Below are 14,732 nucleotides of genomic sequence, written 5' to 3'. Positions count from 1 at the left end.
ACCCGATTCACTTCAGTGAGTGACTCATAAGAACTCGAGTCTGCAAAAGGAATCGAGTTTGCCATCACGACTGTGAAACCTATTAGGTTTAACATGTGTGCACTTAAAGTGCAACACATTTGTTGACGTTAAACGTTCATACCTACCACAAGTTGAATGGCTATGAAAATTTTGCTCATGCTAGCTTTTACCAAAACAGTACTCCGGTTTCTTCCCACATTCCAATAACATGTTAGATTAATTGGTGACTCTATATTGTCCATAAGTATGCATGTGAGTGTAAATGATTGTTTGTCTATATGTGCCCTGTGATTGGCTGGCAACCAGTCCAGGGTGTCCCCCGCCTCTCCCCTGAAGTCAGCTGGGATAGGCTCCAGCATACTTGTGACCCGAGTGAGGATAAGCGGCATAGAAAACAGATGGATAGATGACTCTTTTAGCCAAAATAGCTTCTGAATTTTTAGGGTATCAAAATTTTAGGTGAACCGAAATCCCACCTGAGCCACCAACTACCAAACTACCAAAGACTCCCCTGGAAAATCTTTGGTCTCATGTTATAATGAGTTCATCAGAGCTTTATCAGATTGTGAAAAAAGACATCTAGAAATTCTGTCAGTAATAAAATATGACAGTATCCATCACTAAAATATACAATTTCAACAGAAAGTGATATTAACACAAACTAAAAAGTTAGTGTTCCACTACTATGGCAGTTACATTGTGGCATGACAATATACAGTGTTGTAAAGATTTGTGTTGAGTTGTGTGTTTAACATAGGTGTGTGTGTGTGTGCCTGGGACAGAGATGGCACGGTTGATTTACCCACATGTAACCTGACGACTATGAGCGGCTTCCTCTCACACACGATCAAACTGTGGGATTAAGGCCACTACGGAGTGAAACTTCATCTCCAGGGGTTTAATATTTAAAGACTGTGGAGAGTTTGGTTCCACTGTCAGACAATCAGATCAGATCTTGCTCCTCCTCCGGGTCAGCACCCAGGCACCACAACTGAAGCACACAAGGGATCAGAACTGCTCGGAGAACAGGTAATCACCATCAGCAACACAATTTTTAAAAAATGTATGTAAACTCTCCTGGATCTGAAACTGGATCCTTCACACTGACCTTCCTGGGAAAGAAAGTAGGGAGACATCACTCTGTGGCCCCTGCAGGCAAGAAATGTGAGTACTAAACAATCAACAAAACATGGACGCATACCCAGAATGTACTGCTTTATGCATTCAATTGCATTATGTGCATTTCTATAAATAAAAACAATTGGCATTTCAGGAAGCTAATCAAAAGCTCAGTGATAGCTCGGTCATCTGGAAAGATGACACTCGCAACACTCTCTTCTGAGAGTGTTGCCCCAGCAACCCAGACCCACATAAGCAGAAGAAAATTGTGTCCCAATACTTTTGCTGTGTTATGTATATGCACGTGACAGCTAGATGGCTGTCAAGTATGCAAGATTGGAGTGCTCATTGAAATATAAACAAATATAATGTTCCAGCAGGTTCTGGTTGATTCAGAGGCCCCTACAAAAGGGTGCAGGCAAAAACTAGTAGAGACTAATACCAGTTTTGCCCTCATGTTTTCACAAGGAACTCGTACAAACTGCCTGTTTGTTCTTAGGATTACATAAAACGCTGATCTCATGCCAAAAACATGAGCTTCCATTCAAAGACCTTAATCTTGTTTTTAGTCCTGCAATAAAACATTAGATTACTTCCATTATTTGGCCTTTTTGCTCCTCATCTAAACTGATATCATATTTCAATAAGGTGCCTGGATGATTGATAACTCATCCACTTGCCCAGAGGACCCTGCCATGTCCACACAGTCGACATCGGACTCTGTGATGACATACGAGCTGGATTTACCAGGAAGCGTACCACAGTCTCCAGACGAGAGGTCACATCAAGTAAACGGGAATAGGAACAACACATCAGGTCAGACTACCCATATTCAAGCACACTAAATAACTTGAATTTAAATGAGCCAAAAGATGACGTATCAACTATATTAACTGTAAAAAAAAACTCACTCATGTGATGATTCACAATGTCTTATCATTTTTTTACGCTGAATAAGAATCTCTGTGTCTCCCCTGAAAGGTGCTTCTGAGAAGGCAGTGACATTGTGACGACACACCCACATTCCTGTTTGAGAAAACACAGATGAGGGGGAGGGATGGAAATGTTACAGACAAATTTGAGGAGGCCTTTGATGCCACTGATCAATACCTTCAATAAGATAAGCCACAATGGTGGATTATTTTCAAAGAATAAAAATAAACAGATCAATATCATCTATTCAGTGCTTCAGCCCCAGACAATTTACTTTGTTTCTGTATATACACAACAAACTGTATAATAAACATGCATCATAAAACTGGAAAAACATTGCTATGAAGCTGTGTCTCATTTTCCCCATCACATTTTAAATGGTTCAGACCAGACATTAAATAAGACATTTAATACCTAATAAACATTTAGCAGAACACGTTTACTGATTCTCCAAAAACAAACTAAATGACACAATGATGAATCAGGTTGCAACACGGGTGATTTTATCCGAATGTTGTGCAATTTGCCAGATTGACAAATTATTCAGAACTTATGTGTATTATAGTTCTATAATCAGGGTAAACATTCTGGTAATGTGTGCACCATAGTTCTATTATTAGTGTGAACTATGTTTATTTTGTAGGCTTTTCCCTACAGTCTAATTTACTGCATATCCCTGACATTTAGCAGTACTGAACAATCAATATGAACAATGCATATAATAAAGTGATTTTTTTGTCAGTAAACAAGTCACAATATCTGTGTTTTATTTACAGTAAAATTAATAGTTATGCATACTACACTGCATATGCTCAGTAAAGTACATATGACAGTAGAGCACATTTTGGGGAAAAAAATTGAATAATTGAATATTCTAGGGCTGCACGGTCGCCGAGTGGTTAGAGTGCAGGCCTCACAGCTAGGAGACCCAAGTTAAATTCCACCCTCAACCATCTCTGTGTGGAGTTTGCATGTTCTCCCCATCCATGCTTGGGTTTTCTCCGGTTACTCCGGCTTCCTCCCACATTCCAAAAACATGCTAGGTTAATTGGCGACTCCAAATTGTCCATAGGTATGAATGTGAGTGTGAATGGTTGTTTGTCTATATGTGCCCTGTGATTGGCTGGCGACCAGTCCAGGGTGTACCGAAAGACAGCTGGGATAGGCTCCAGCACCCCCGCTACCATTGTGAGGATAAGTGGTAGAAAATGAATGAATGAATACTCTGGGTCTGTTATGAACCGTGTTCATTGTACAAACAATGGTTGTACTGTTGTGTTCCTGCTCATACTCACATGGCTACCCTGATGCTGTTTTTGTGGCCTGCTGTGATATTTCTTACCAGGTTATGCCACTTACTATTCCATGCATATAGAGGCAGTTTACTTAGAAAAAAACAATCACAAAGTGCAAAGCAAAGAGGATTTCCACATTAGAAGAAAACACTGGTTTGAGGCTGTACAAGTATGTACGCACACACCAGTAATGCAGTTCTTAATGGAATATGCTGATGTGTACTCTGTGTAGAGGATGGATCAAATATCATTACCAGTTCAAGATGAACACTCTGAAAGCAATCCTAGACATCTACCAAAAGAAGATGGAGAGGAAGAGTGCTGACTGGAAGAGGACATGAATTAACCACAGAAGGGCATTTGTATATCTTTTGGATATACTTTCCTCACCATGTATTTGTACACTGCCACCATCCAGATGTGACTGCATTAGTTTCAATTCAAACGCTGCATAGTTAAAAACAATATATTTGTATTTGTGTGAAAAGGCACAGTTAAGAGGAGGAGCTGAAATGACATGATGTTCTTGGACCTGCCTAATGACTTCTTTGACCTGGCCACAGCACCACCTTGGGACACTGTGCTGTACTTATATATAACTCTGAGAGTAACTATTTCATAATATGTCTAAAAGTTATGAGTTTTGTTTAGTTTTTTGAGTTGTTCAAGTTCTAATTCCTTTAAACTGCTATGTCTTTTCTGCTGTTCGCTCCTTTTATATTTATGTTCCAATTTTAGTGGTTCCAACTTGAGTTTCATTTCTAATTGTTTTAATGGAACATCCTCAGCAAGGTCAGTTTCACCTTCTTCATCACTATCCTCTGATTTTGCCTCAGAGTCATCAGGGAGAACGTGCTTCTCCAACAAATAAGAAACCAGCCTCTTTAATGTCATTCTTACTGCTGCTTGGCTTGACTGTGATGCCATACTGAACAGTAATTATCGACATATCTGCCTTCTTACAAAGGTTGAGTACCTCCTAAGTGGGGGTTGCAACTAAGGACTCCAAATTGAGGTCCATTGTACATGCAGTGTTCAATTTTCAGAACTTTAGAGCAACCAAATGTTTGCCCTCCCAAGTAGAACACAAACTGGTGAAATTAAAGGTTGCTATGGGGGAACCTAACCTAAACTATATTGATAATATATCAATATCAATAATATATCAATATCAATTCTTCCTGCTACCCACTAAGTCTGTCAAAATGAACCCCAAAAAAACCCAGTTAAAGAAAAGAGTGGAAATCAGTGGACCAGGGGAAGGCCAAAACACAAAATCCCACACAGCACAGTTTATTCTCACTAAATACTAAGAGAGTCAACTGAGGGTGTTGACTCTCACACACTCACAAAAAAGAAGCAAAAAAAAACTGCATCAGGGCACGTTTTTCAGGATTGACCCTGTATGCAGGTTGTTTTTACGGGTTTGGTATCACCAACATCAATATCATGGCGAGCACACTTGTCTCAGAGGGAACATCAGAAAAAAATAATTCATGCAGCATATTCACCATGTTTGATTTTAGTGATATTTAGTGAGAATAAACTGTGCTGTGTGGGATTTTGTGTTTTGGCCTTCCTTGGTCCACTGATTTCCACTCTTTTCTTTAACTGTTTTTTTTTGTTCTATGATTTTGATAGTCTTAGTGGGTGTCAGGAAGAATTGATATTCCCATGCCACCTTTTACAACCTGAGACCCAGTTTTGATTTACATGCAATTTAGGTTAGGTTCCCCCTTAGCAACCTTTATTTCATCAGTTTGTGTTCTACTTGGGAGGGGAAACATAACACCAGTATATTTTGTTAGTCGCTAGAGACTAGTATTTGTGTAATAAATTATGAAACATTTCATAATTTGGGTTTTGGCACTTTTTCACCTGACTAAAGTTGCAATCTTCCTTGCCTGTAGTGAGCCAAGCTGCCGCTGGAGGTCACTAAAAGCTAAAGTAGCGTCAACGGTATTTCAACTGTTGAGGCACATATTTGACTACAAGTAATAAATAAATGACAACTAAAACTTTAAGCCTTTGAAACTCATGGAGAAGAAAACAGATATGTAGGATATACATTCACTTTAATATCTATCTGCTTCGTGATGACCAGGGGTGGCCGTGACCACCCCATCTGCACATTTCAGGTATCAACTTATTGCCACTCCTATGTGAGTAATGGTCTCACCTTGGCCCCCCAAATGAAGAAATTCTGGTTCTGCCAGAAATTTTTGGAAATATAATTTAGATGGTGCTATTTAGATGGTGATAAAGTAGCCTTCATTTGGACCACACCATAACCATACACCAGTGAAAGACATTTGATGCGGAATAGAATACTTTTAATAGTGGTTATTTTAAAAAAGTATTTACAAACTTACTATTTACACAGATTTCCAAACGAAATCAACACATATGCTTCTCCATATCCACAACCAGTGACCACTCTTCAGATGTGTTGTAAAACCATTTTTTTTCTTGCTTTGTATAAATATATATTTACTGATTTAATCACAGATGGCCATTCTTAATCTATTCTAATTATAATTTGTTCATTAATTTTCTTCTCCTTAGCTTCTTCATGGTCTCAAGGAAGCTGGAGCCTATCCCAGCTCACTAGACTGCCAGTCAGTGACAACATACATGTACCCTGAGTACCATGCAAGAACAAGGACAACATACAACAACATCCACACAGACAGAACATAGAATTAAATTATGAACCTTCTTTCTGCAAGTCAGACATACTAACCAAATGTTCCACCATGCTCGCCCTGACTCTTTAATGTCTATCAATGGACTTTGGACTTCTATTGTCTTGGAGGCCTGCCTCGGCCTCTTCCTCCACCAGGTCCTGGTTGAGGCCCCCTTGCATTTCCTGGAGGTCTTCCTCTTGGTCCAGGGGCCCGGGTCACTGGCCCTCTGGGATTGGAAGCAGCCAATGAAACATCTCTTTGAAGGTTAACCCCTTTCCCGTTGGCTGCTGCTCCACCTGGCTTCATTTTTGGAGACTTGGTGCCCTTCTCAATGACAACATCTGAGAGGGAAAAAATGATGACATAGTAGAGAAAGTTATGTGCATGTGTGTGTTTATACTGAACATACCAGGCGGGGGTGGCTCTTCCTCAGTCGGAGGTGGTATCAAAGATTTGTCTGGCAGCAGGTCCTCCAAGTCTTTCATGACTTGATTAGTGCTATCCTTGTTGTTCCTGCGATTCTTTTCCTCATCTCGAGCCTAAAGTGTAAACCCAGTTGTTGAGAATAATTTGCGTGCGTCAGCTGGAAAGAAACAATTTAAACATAGTAAGAGAATGTTGATGCTCGCCATTTGCATCTTCCTTTTAAGGTCCGTATTTGCTTGTTGGTATCCCTTTGATACAGCGTTCAGATAATAGATAGCCAGCCTGTTGCATAGAGTAAAATGTTTCAAATGAAGCATTGTGTGATAAATTCAAACAAACAAATCAAAAACAATGAATAAGTGTATCAATATTTAGTGAGTGCTATTTATACGTACACCATAAGAAGAACAGCAGGCATGATGAGACCCGGGTTGGTGGCATAATTGAATATGGTGCCAATGAAGGAGGGAAGATCCTGTTCTATAGTCTCCATGACAACATCATACATCTTCTCTTGGCCGCTGCGGGTCAAATTATTATTGATCATTATTGCTCCTTTACAGCTTGCTATCCATCACTGACCTGAAAGGCCCACAATCAAACGATGGTGACAAGGTCATTATTGTGTAGACCACAGGCAACAGGCTGAGGAAGAGCACAAGGAGCAGCAGACCCATGTAGAAGTTATTGGAGCGTGAGGCCTTGAAGACTCGCTCATGGGGAACATTACAGGCCATCACAGCCCAACATTGGTAGTACATCGAGCACAGGAGACGTAAAACGTTCAGACCCACCAGCCCTGGAGCATAAAAAGCTCCCATCCTGAAAGAAAAAACAGCTTTTCACAGTAAATGTTCATTGACGTGGTGTAGTTTTGTGCGCCTCATAGAGATCATGCAAAGAGAAATGTACCATATCATTCCTTGATTGAAGATAAGGCCCAGCACATTGCCACTGATGTCAAATTCTCCATATGAAGGCTGGAAACACACACAAAATTAAATTAACATGACAACATTTAAATTATAAAAAGTAGGGGTGCTCTGATTGATCGTCCACAGTATCGATATTGGCCGATACTTGCTTAAAAACGCAGATTCCCTCCAGAAATCAGCTCCACCCCCGCTGCAGGATTCAGAACAAGCATGTCTGCGTATGTGGGATTTCCTGCTTTTGTGAGAGTTATTTAAGTTTTGCACCCGGCAAAACATGCCTCAATATATGTCTCACTGGGGTGAGGTGCAGTATTTGGGGGCAAGCGGGTGTGTTGAGTTTGAGGCTTGTGATGTGATGATCCGTCAGGCGGCTACTTAACCCCGGTCCCAACCCGCTGTGCTTGCAATTGTAGGCAAAATTTGGAGATGAGTCCCACCTCAGTACACATTTAGCAGCATGCAGACACTATGTAGCCTTTCTGGTGCAGGAAGAGGCGCCTGAAGAGGCGCCTGAAGAGGCGGTCGGCTGCATTTGCGGTTCAGAAGGCAGCGGATGTGGCTGGAGGGACCCAGCAGAGGTGGGCAAACTTGCTTTTCATTCAGGTTTTCAGTTAATAATGTGAGAAGAGTAGAAATAAATGCACAGTAAAAAAAACAAAACATGAGTTGTGGAGCATTTTGTTAATGTTGTGGTAAAACAAGCATATTGGCTTTGTTTGGCTATGAAAATAAATGTTACAGAAATTAGTCGCTCTTGGCCATTTTTTTTCACATTTTGTAAAAGTAGCTCTCACAAGGAAAAACCTCGGTGACCCCTATGCCAATATCGGTATCGGTATCAGTATCAGTCGATTCACTCATGGACGATCCGGATCGGTATTGGTATTGGCTGATTTCACTGATGGACGATGGGGATTGCTATTGGCTGCATGAAACCCTGATCCAAACATCCCTAATAAAAACGCATGCAAGAGTACTCTTCCCAATTGATTTTGTTTCTTTCTCTTCCTGTAATTAAGTTTGGACTGGAGTGCAATGTTTCACTCACTACTGGGATCATCTGTCTTGACACGACGTAGGAAGGTGTCAGGTGAACCTCAGGCTTTGTACTCACACAAGCCTCAATAACACGCTGCACTAATTGTATAAACATAGTATATTTAAATCACGTTTAAGATTAACTGATTAATAACTTACCGTTATTAATCATGAATTACTTACAAACCATAAGGGTTTGATGGATAATTCTGAATAGAAAAATACATCTTTTTGCCAGTAGCCTACAAGGAGGCGCTGAGAGCACTTACAAATCCAGCCTCCAGGTCCCAACACCAGCAATAGTTAAGGAAGCGGACAATGACAGCTCGCAGAAAGTCCCCAATCAGGATGGTCAAGTAGGTCACTTGGATGTCCGACACAATCAGCTTCACAAATTCCTGAAAAAAAAAAATCCACAAACACTTTTTCAGATAAGTGTGTTACTACTACTACATTTATTACTTCTACTGACAATGCCAACGGCAGTCTCCCAACAGGGTCCCCTGATAACGTCCGCTGGATGCACATCTGGAGGAGGCACGTCTGTGGTGTTGAAGTGGGTACTGTAGTTAGCACGGTACTCATTTAACGCCCATTCAGTGGCATTCTTGATCAACTTCTCACTCTCCAACTAAAGAATAAAAAATGCAAGCAAATCATAAGTAGAATGTTTATTAGTCCTGCAGAGGCATTCTTGAACACACACAGAAGCCAACTAGAGACACATGGACCAAAACTAATGAAGATGTGTCTAAATCTAGCTGGGATTCCCTAAGAACTTGCTGAAGGGAACGTAAGTAGTTCTTGGAACAGGCCCATCAGCAACCAGTCCCACATTTCTAACCTACAGTGGTATGAAAAGTTTAGGCACCCCTGATAATTTTCAAGATTTTCCTTTATAAATCACTAGTTTTTGGGATCAGCTATTTCAGTTAAATATATCATACAGCAGACGAACACACTGATAGATGAGAAGTGAAATGAAGTTTCTCAGATTTACAGTAAGGGCAATATTATTTTTTTAAGTACACAGGTGCCAAGTTAAAACACCCAGAAAAGGGAGTGTCTACAGGAAGGGGGTCAGCAAGGTTTACTATTAACAGGACAATTGCTGGTAAATTATTGTTTGATTTAAAATAATGAACGTAGTAAAAAACCAAACAATCTTAAAGGGCAAATATTCTGGCTTGAACCACTCAGTCATTTCAAAAACTGTAGCATAATGGTTTCATATAACCCGTATATATTTCAGTACAGTTGTTTTTGGATGGGAACCACAGGTAAATGTGAAACATGGGAGTGTGTTGTAAGAGCATCACAAGCTCTTTGAGGGACAATGATGCCTGGCCATTTTGTACTTTGTAGTAGGTAGAATCCATAGTAAAACTAAACTGTTAGTGTTGCTGTTTGTCTTACCTTAGCAGTGACCTCATCGAAAAGGGCGAAAAGGAAGGTGTAAAGGTTTCCCAGGAAAAGGGCAAAGATGCGTCCCAGTTGCCACTTGAGAGCAATACGAGGGTGATAGTCTTCTAGTTCAGCGATGGTTTCAAAAAGAGGGGGACACACCAGCCCCAGGAGAGACATGACAAACTCCACCTGATTGATGATTTGATAGTTAGTCAGTTAACAATCTCCCTTACTATTAAAACCACAATGTCTACACAAATTGCTCTGTGTTAACCTGCCTCATTTTTTTCAAACCAGGAAAGTTCATCATTATCCATATCAGCAAACTCCTGGGAGCGCTTGACCACAAAGTAAATGAGGTAACCGCTACCTCCAAGACTGCACAGGATGAGAACATTGGCGAGAACCCTGAGGAAACGACGGAGGTGGATGTTCTCATCCTTCTGGTTCTCCTGTTCATCTACAATGGATTCCTGCACAGTAAATATTATTTTTTAGCATCCCTTTGTGACATCCCAGAATACATTTAATGAGATTATATGAAATACATGCACAGCAAGTATATTTAAATTTTTTATTGATTCAAAAAGAAAACACTGTATCGGTCTCATTTCAGTCTCACCTTGAAGCTGGTGGTAATGGAGGCATACTTATTGTCTGCTGTCTCTGGGTTTCCTATCAGATAGTCCCAGCTGGTGAACATCTTCCAGCTGAAAGTAAACTCTCCCTCTTCTGCACCATCACCTCCTTCATTAGAGTTACGGGCCATCCTGAAAATGAAATGAAAAAACAAATATGTAAGGCCATTCATTTCTATCTGAATGGCGTGCCCCTACGTGTGTGTATTGCCTACGTTCTAATGACAACCATCAGGCTGTATCCGAAGATGCCGACGCCCACCAGAAGGTATGACAGAGGAAGTCTGAACTGCAGCACACCAATTGTTCGCTCATTGTTGTAGAATCCATAGAATAAAAAAGAGTATTTGCAGTATCCCTGTTGGTGGCATTTATACAGTAGTTTGTTTCTGTGTTTCTTACATATCAAACTAAGTATTACTGATTTAATACTTGGACATCAAAGTGAGCAGATAAATATCATAGGGATCCTCACACCAAACTCAAAGAGCACTGAGAAGTCCATAGCTTTCTCCTGCTCCTCCCGGGGTACAGTTTTCCTGGGAATGGCCCCATAAGGAAGACCCATGAGAATCTAATACACAAGATAAGCAGGTCAACAATAGCATCTGATCATCAATCAATGAAATGAAATGATTGTACCTCAGGCAGGACCACCAAGCCAAACATGAACCCAAATAGAACCAGGTTGAGTCCATACATCCACCTTAGAAATATGAAGTAGGATGCCACAGAAGATCCAAAGTGACCTACAAGCAGAGAAATGGATGAAAATCAGATGTTGATTTGCATTATACTAAGACGAGAATGTCTCGTCATGATACCAACTTTCTACTTCCTTGATCTTCCTCTCCCAGGGTATACAGGCTGTTTTGAAGTTCTCAAAGTCACGTTTGAACTTGATGAATTTCTAGGAGAAAATGAATTATTGTGAGATTATCTCCAACTATTGTGTTGCTGCCAATATCAGTAAAGAAAAATGTTGACTACCTTGGTCATCATGACTTTGAATGCATATAGCCTCCTGCCTTTTCCTTTGCCAAGAGCACCTTCAAACCTTTCAACAAACTCCTGCGCCTCCCTATTGGACAAACCCAAAGTTAGTCGCTGGCATTGAGAACAATGCAACAGCAAATCCACCTCCGAATGACTGAAGAAAAACAAAAAACGACTTTGGAGTGGCTTAGTCAAAGTATTGACCTGAATCCTATTGAGATGCTGCGGCATGACCTTAAAAATGCTTGAAAACCCTCCAATGTGGTGAAATTACAACAAATCTCCAAAGATGAGTGGGCCAAAATTCCTCCACAGTCCAGTAAGAGACTCATTGCAGGTCATAGCAAATGCTTGATTGAAATGAAATGATGAAACAAGTCAAAAGAGAACAAAGGCACACATTTAAAAAGGCAGAGATGGTGAAAAAGTAAGGAGAGGCTGATAGTTAAAGTTAGGCGCCTTGTTCATTTGCATCCTTTACTTAAGCACGACAAGTCTCCTCTTCATACGCCATGGTTTATTCCTTAATGTGGCAATGAGTTTCTTCTTCTCCTCTACCTCTTCCTTCAAGATCGCCATCTCGCCCTCCGACAGAGACTCTTCACTAGAGTCAGAGGAGGATGAAGAGCTGTTGAAAGGGGAAAAAGTGATGATGTGCCATGGCTTTTCCAAGATGCTACAAATTGCTAGAATCTCTGAGAATACTGCACCTGCTCAAGGTCCTCTTCTTCTTCTTTTTGTCCTTCTCACCATCATTATCATTCCCTCTTTTCCCTTTACCATTCCCTTTCTTCTCTTTATTCTGTTCTTCCTTGTCCTTTTTGGGCACGGATTTACCCCCCTTTTTCTTCCTCCTGTGGTCTTCTTCGCTCTCATCTTCGCTCTCCTCCTGCGTCGCTTTCTTCCTAGAAGCTTTGGAGGCTTTCCTTTTCACACTCCTCTTATCTTCCTCGTCATCTTCATCGCTGTCCCTGAGTTTAGCTTTCTTCCTTTTTCCTCTCTTCCTCGGTGCCTCATCCTCATCGTCATCCTCCTCTTCTTCCTCTTCATCACTGAAGTGCTTGGCTTTACGCTGTGGTTTTGTTCTTCTGTTTTTACTTCTTTTCCTGGCCTCATCTAAAACAAAGACATTCATTTTTAGATGTTTTTTTTGTTTGTTTTTGACAGTTTGATGGAGTAATTCAACCATGAAAAAGTAAATAGACATGTTCCCCATATGGTCACAACACAAGGCACACCTGTACAATCTAATACATATGGTAACAAAAAAACATGGATTTAAGTAAGTAAATTGTTAAGAATCTCTGAATGTTTTTCAACTAAGGCATATAACCCCAACTCTATGTGTTCATTTGAATTTGAATATACAGTAAGGAAAATGTTTCAGAAAATACAGAAAATGCTTCTACCTTCCCCAACAAAACAAAAAAGGGTAATTGTGGGGAATGTCGCTCGGGCATTTCGGTGTGGAGTTTGCATGTTCTCCCTGTGTGTGTGTTTTCTCCAGTTACTCCGGTTTCCTCCCACATTCCAAAAACATGCGAGGTTAATTGGCGACTTTAAATTGCCCATAGGTATGAATGTGAGTGTGAATGGTTGTTTGTCTAAATGTGCCCTGTCATTGGCTGGCGACCAGTCCAGGGTGTATCCCGCCTCTCGCGTCAAGACAGCTGGGATAGGCTCCAGCATGCCTGCCACCCTCATGAGGGTAAACAGTATAGAAACTGAATGGGGAATGTGAATAAAAACTTGTCACAGTGTGACTACAGTGGTGTCTGAAAGCCTAAATAACACTCAAGAGTTATGCAGTGCACTTGAATGTGTCATCATGTGAACAGCGCCTGCATAGCACAGACAGGACTGCAGACACAAAGTTGTTCTTTGCTCTGTGTAAATTATACATACAAATAGGAACGTTTGATGACTATGATGTGCATTAAGAGTATTTACTCTTAAAGATTCCATTCATATTGTGTGCTCAATAAGAGCCATTCTTCTAATGTGGTGCTGTAACAATTGCATTGTTTTGAACTATGAGCCCATAATTTCTTAAACTAGTGCAGTTGAAAAAATAAGGCAGAAGCAATTACAAGTTTTTTGGAGAAGCAATTAATGCCAGAAAAAACTATACTGACGATACCTTCATCAAACAAGACTGTTTATCAACACAACAATGACATGTCATAAGATGTTTTTAAAAAGCTAGAAGTACGAGCCAGTGGATTTTTACACACTACAGCTGGACGATTCAAAAGATATAGCCGGTCTGGCACATGTCCTGGTGTAGAGTATGTGCATACATTCATGAAGTTGTAGAAATGCCACAGTGAACGCTTGCTATGATCACAGCTAAATGCGATTCAACAAAATATTGACCTTTTTTTGGCTAGAGAAGAAGAGTGATTCCAAAATACTGTATGAAAATTCTGTCTTGGCACTCATAATAACATCGGTTTGGATTGATGCTCTCAGGGAAGGCAGACTGACGTTAAGGCCAGAAAAAACTAACACTGACGACTCACCTTCACTTCCACTGTCTATTACAGCATCCACCTCCAGCCCAACTGGAATAATAAATACAAAATAATAAATTAGCCGCAAAATAGTCACATAGAAATAATACACCATTCAAGGAATATTTGAAGTTTGAATATTTGCGGAAGTATTCGAAAAACTGTTCCAAAGATCATACTCACCATCTTCAACATATATTTTTGTGTCATTCCTCTTCTTAGGAGGCATTCTTCATCAGTGATTAATACTTTTTTCTTATTCCTTAGTTATTCCTCTTCCCATGAGCAAAGGATACTGATCCATCAATGAAGGCAAAAACACAAGACACACATACACAGACACATGGGATGGGTGGGATGGGGTGGGGTGGAGAGGTGGGGTGAGGTGAGAGTGTCCGCCTATTTGGACTGCTCCTTGACAACCTTCCACGACACAAGGATCATTCGAGGACGACAGGTTAAAAACAGAATTGACCAACACTTAAACAGACAATGGTCATGTCAATCAAAATGACAAACAATGACTTAACTTTTACTTTCACATAATTAATAATAATAATACCATGCATTGAGATGCATGTTGACTTCTGGAAAATGAAAGTGGCTTTGACACAAATAAACAATTGTAAACAATGGTCGCTTATACAAATAATTAACCTGAGGCCACATGTCATCCTACAGTACCTGAAGTCTTGGAATGACAATCACAGCTAGAATAAAGTGG

At 40.4% G+C, this 14,732-nt stretch overlaps 2 protein-coding genes across 6 annotated transcripts; one reads left to right on the top strand and one right to left on the bottom strand.

Annotated features, from left to right (window-relative positions):
* The first annotated feature begins 91 nt into the window (after positions 1-91).
* On the top strand, positions 92-2,398 carry LOC144898286 (uncharacterized). Of its 3 annotated transcripts, none has more exons than XR_013627204.1 (4): positions 92-244; positions 804-1,050; positions 1,789-1,956; positions 2,122-2,398. XR_013627204.1 is itself a non-coding variant. In XM_078789828.1 (4 exons), exons 2-4 carry the CDS (start codon positions 1,083-1,085, stop codon positions 2,148-2,150), a joined length of 300 nt encoding a protein of 99 aa, XP_078645954.1. In that variant the 5' UTR covers positions 129-244; positions 804-1,082; the 3' UTR covers positions 2,151-2,398. The 3 variants fall into 3 exon arrangements, 2 of the variants coding, with proteins under 2 accessions (XP_078645954.1, XP_078645955.1); XM_078789828.1 differs by having other exon boundaries at positions 129-244; positions 804-1,185; XM_078789829.1 differs by lacking the exon at positions 92-244 and having other exon boundaries at positions 468-1,185.
* Positions 2,399-5,734: 3,336 nt separating this feature from the next.
* Positions 5,735-14,287, bottom strand: tmc2b (transmembrane channel-like 2b). 3 transcript variants are annotated; one of them, XM_058070957.2, is made up of 20 exons: positions 14,192-14,287; positions 14,018-14,059; positions 12,206-12,611; positions 11,977-12,123; positions 11,490-11,580; positions 11,328-11,409; positions 11,142-11,248; positions 10,975-11,073; positions 10,715-10,857; positions 10,484-10,631; positions 10,140-10,334; positions 9,871-10,050; positions 8,927-9,085; positions 8,724-8,852; positions 7,394-7,461; positions 7,064-7,303; positions 6,877-7,002; positions 6,685-6,763; positions 6,465-6,594; positions 5,739-6,396 (listed from the first exon to the last, which is right to left on the bottom strand). In XM_058070957.2, exons 1-20 carry the CDS (start codon positions 14,235-14,237, stop codon positions 6,170-6,172), a joined length of 2,844 nt encoding a protein of 947 aa, XP_057926940.2. In that variant the 5' UTR covers positions 14,238-14,287; the 3' UTR covers positions 5,739-6,169. The 3 variants fall into 3 exon arrangements, with proteins under 3 accessions (XP_057926939.2, XP_057926940.2, XP_078645953.1); XM_058070956.2 differs by lacking the exons at positions 14,018-14,059; positions 14,192-14,287 and adding an exon at positions 12,905-12,987 and having other exon boundaries at positions 5,735-6,396; XM_078789827.1 differs by lacking the exons at positions 5,739-6,396; positions 6,685-6,763 and having other exon boundaries at positions 6,507-6,638.
* Positions 14,288-14,732: the final 445 nt, after the last annotated feature.

Source organism: Doryrhamphus excisus, linkage group LG3 (assembly GCF_037039965.1).
Source record: "Doryrhamphus excisus strain RoL-2023G ecotype Guam linkage group LG3, RoL_Dexc_Guam_v1.1, whole genome shotgun sequence".
Classification (NCBI taxonomy): domain Eukaryota; kingdom Metazoa; phylum Chordata; class Actinopteri; order Syngnathiformes; family Syngnathidae; genus Doryrhamphus; species Doryrhamphus excisus.
Note: the sequence above shows the minus strand (reverse complement) of the source record. Positions and strands in the feature narration are given on the sequence as shown.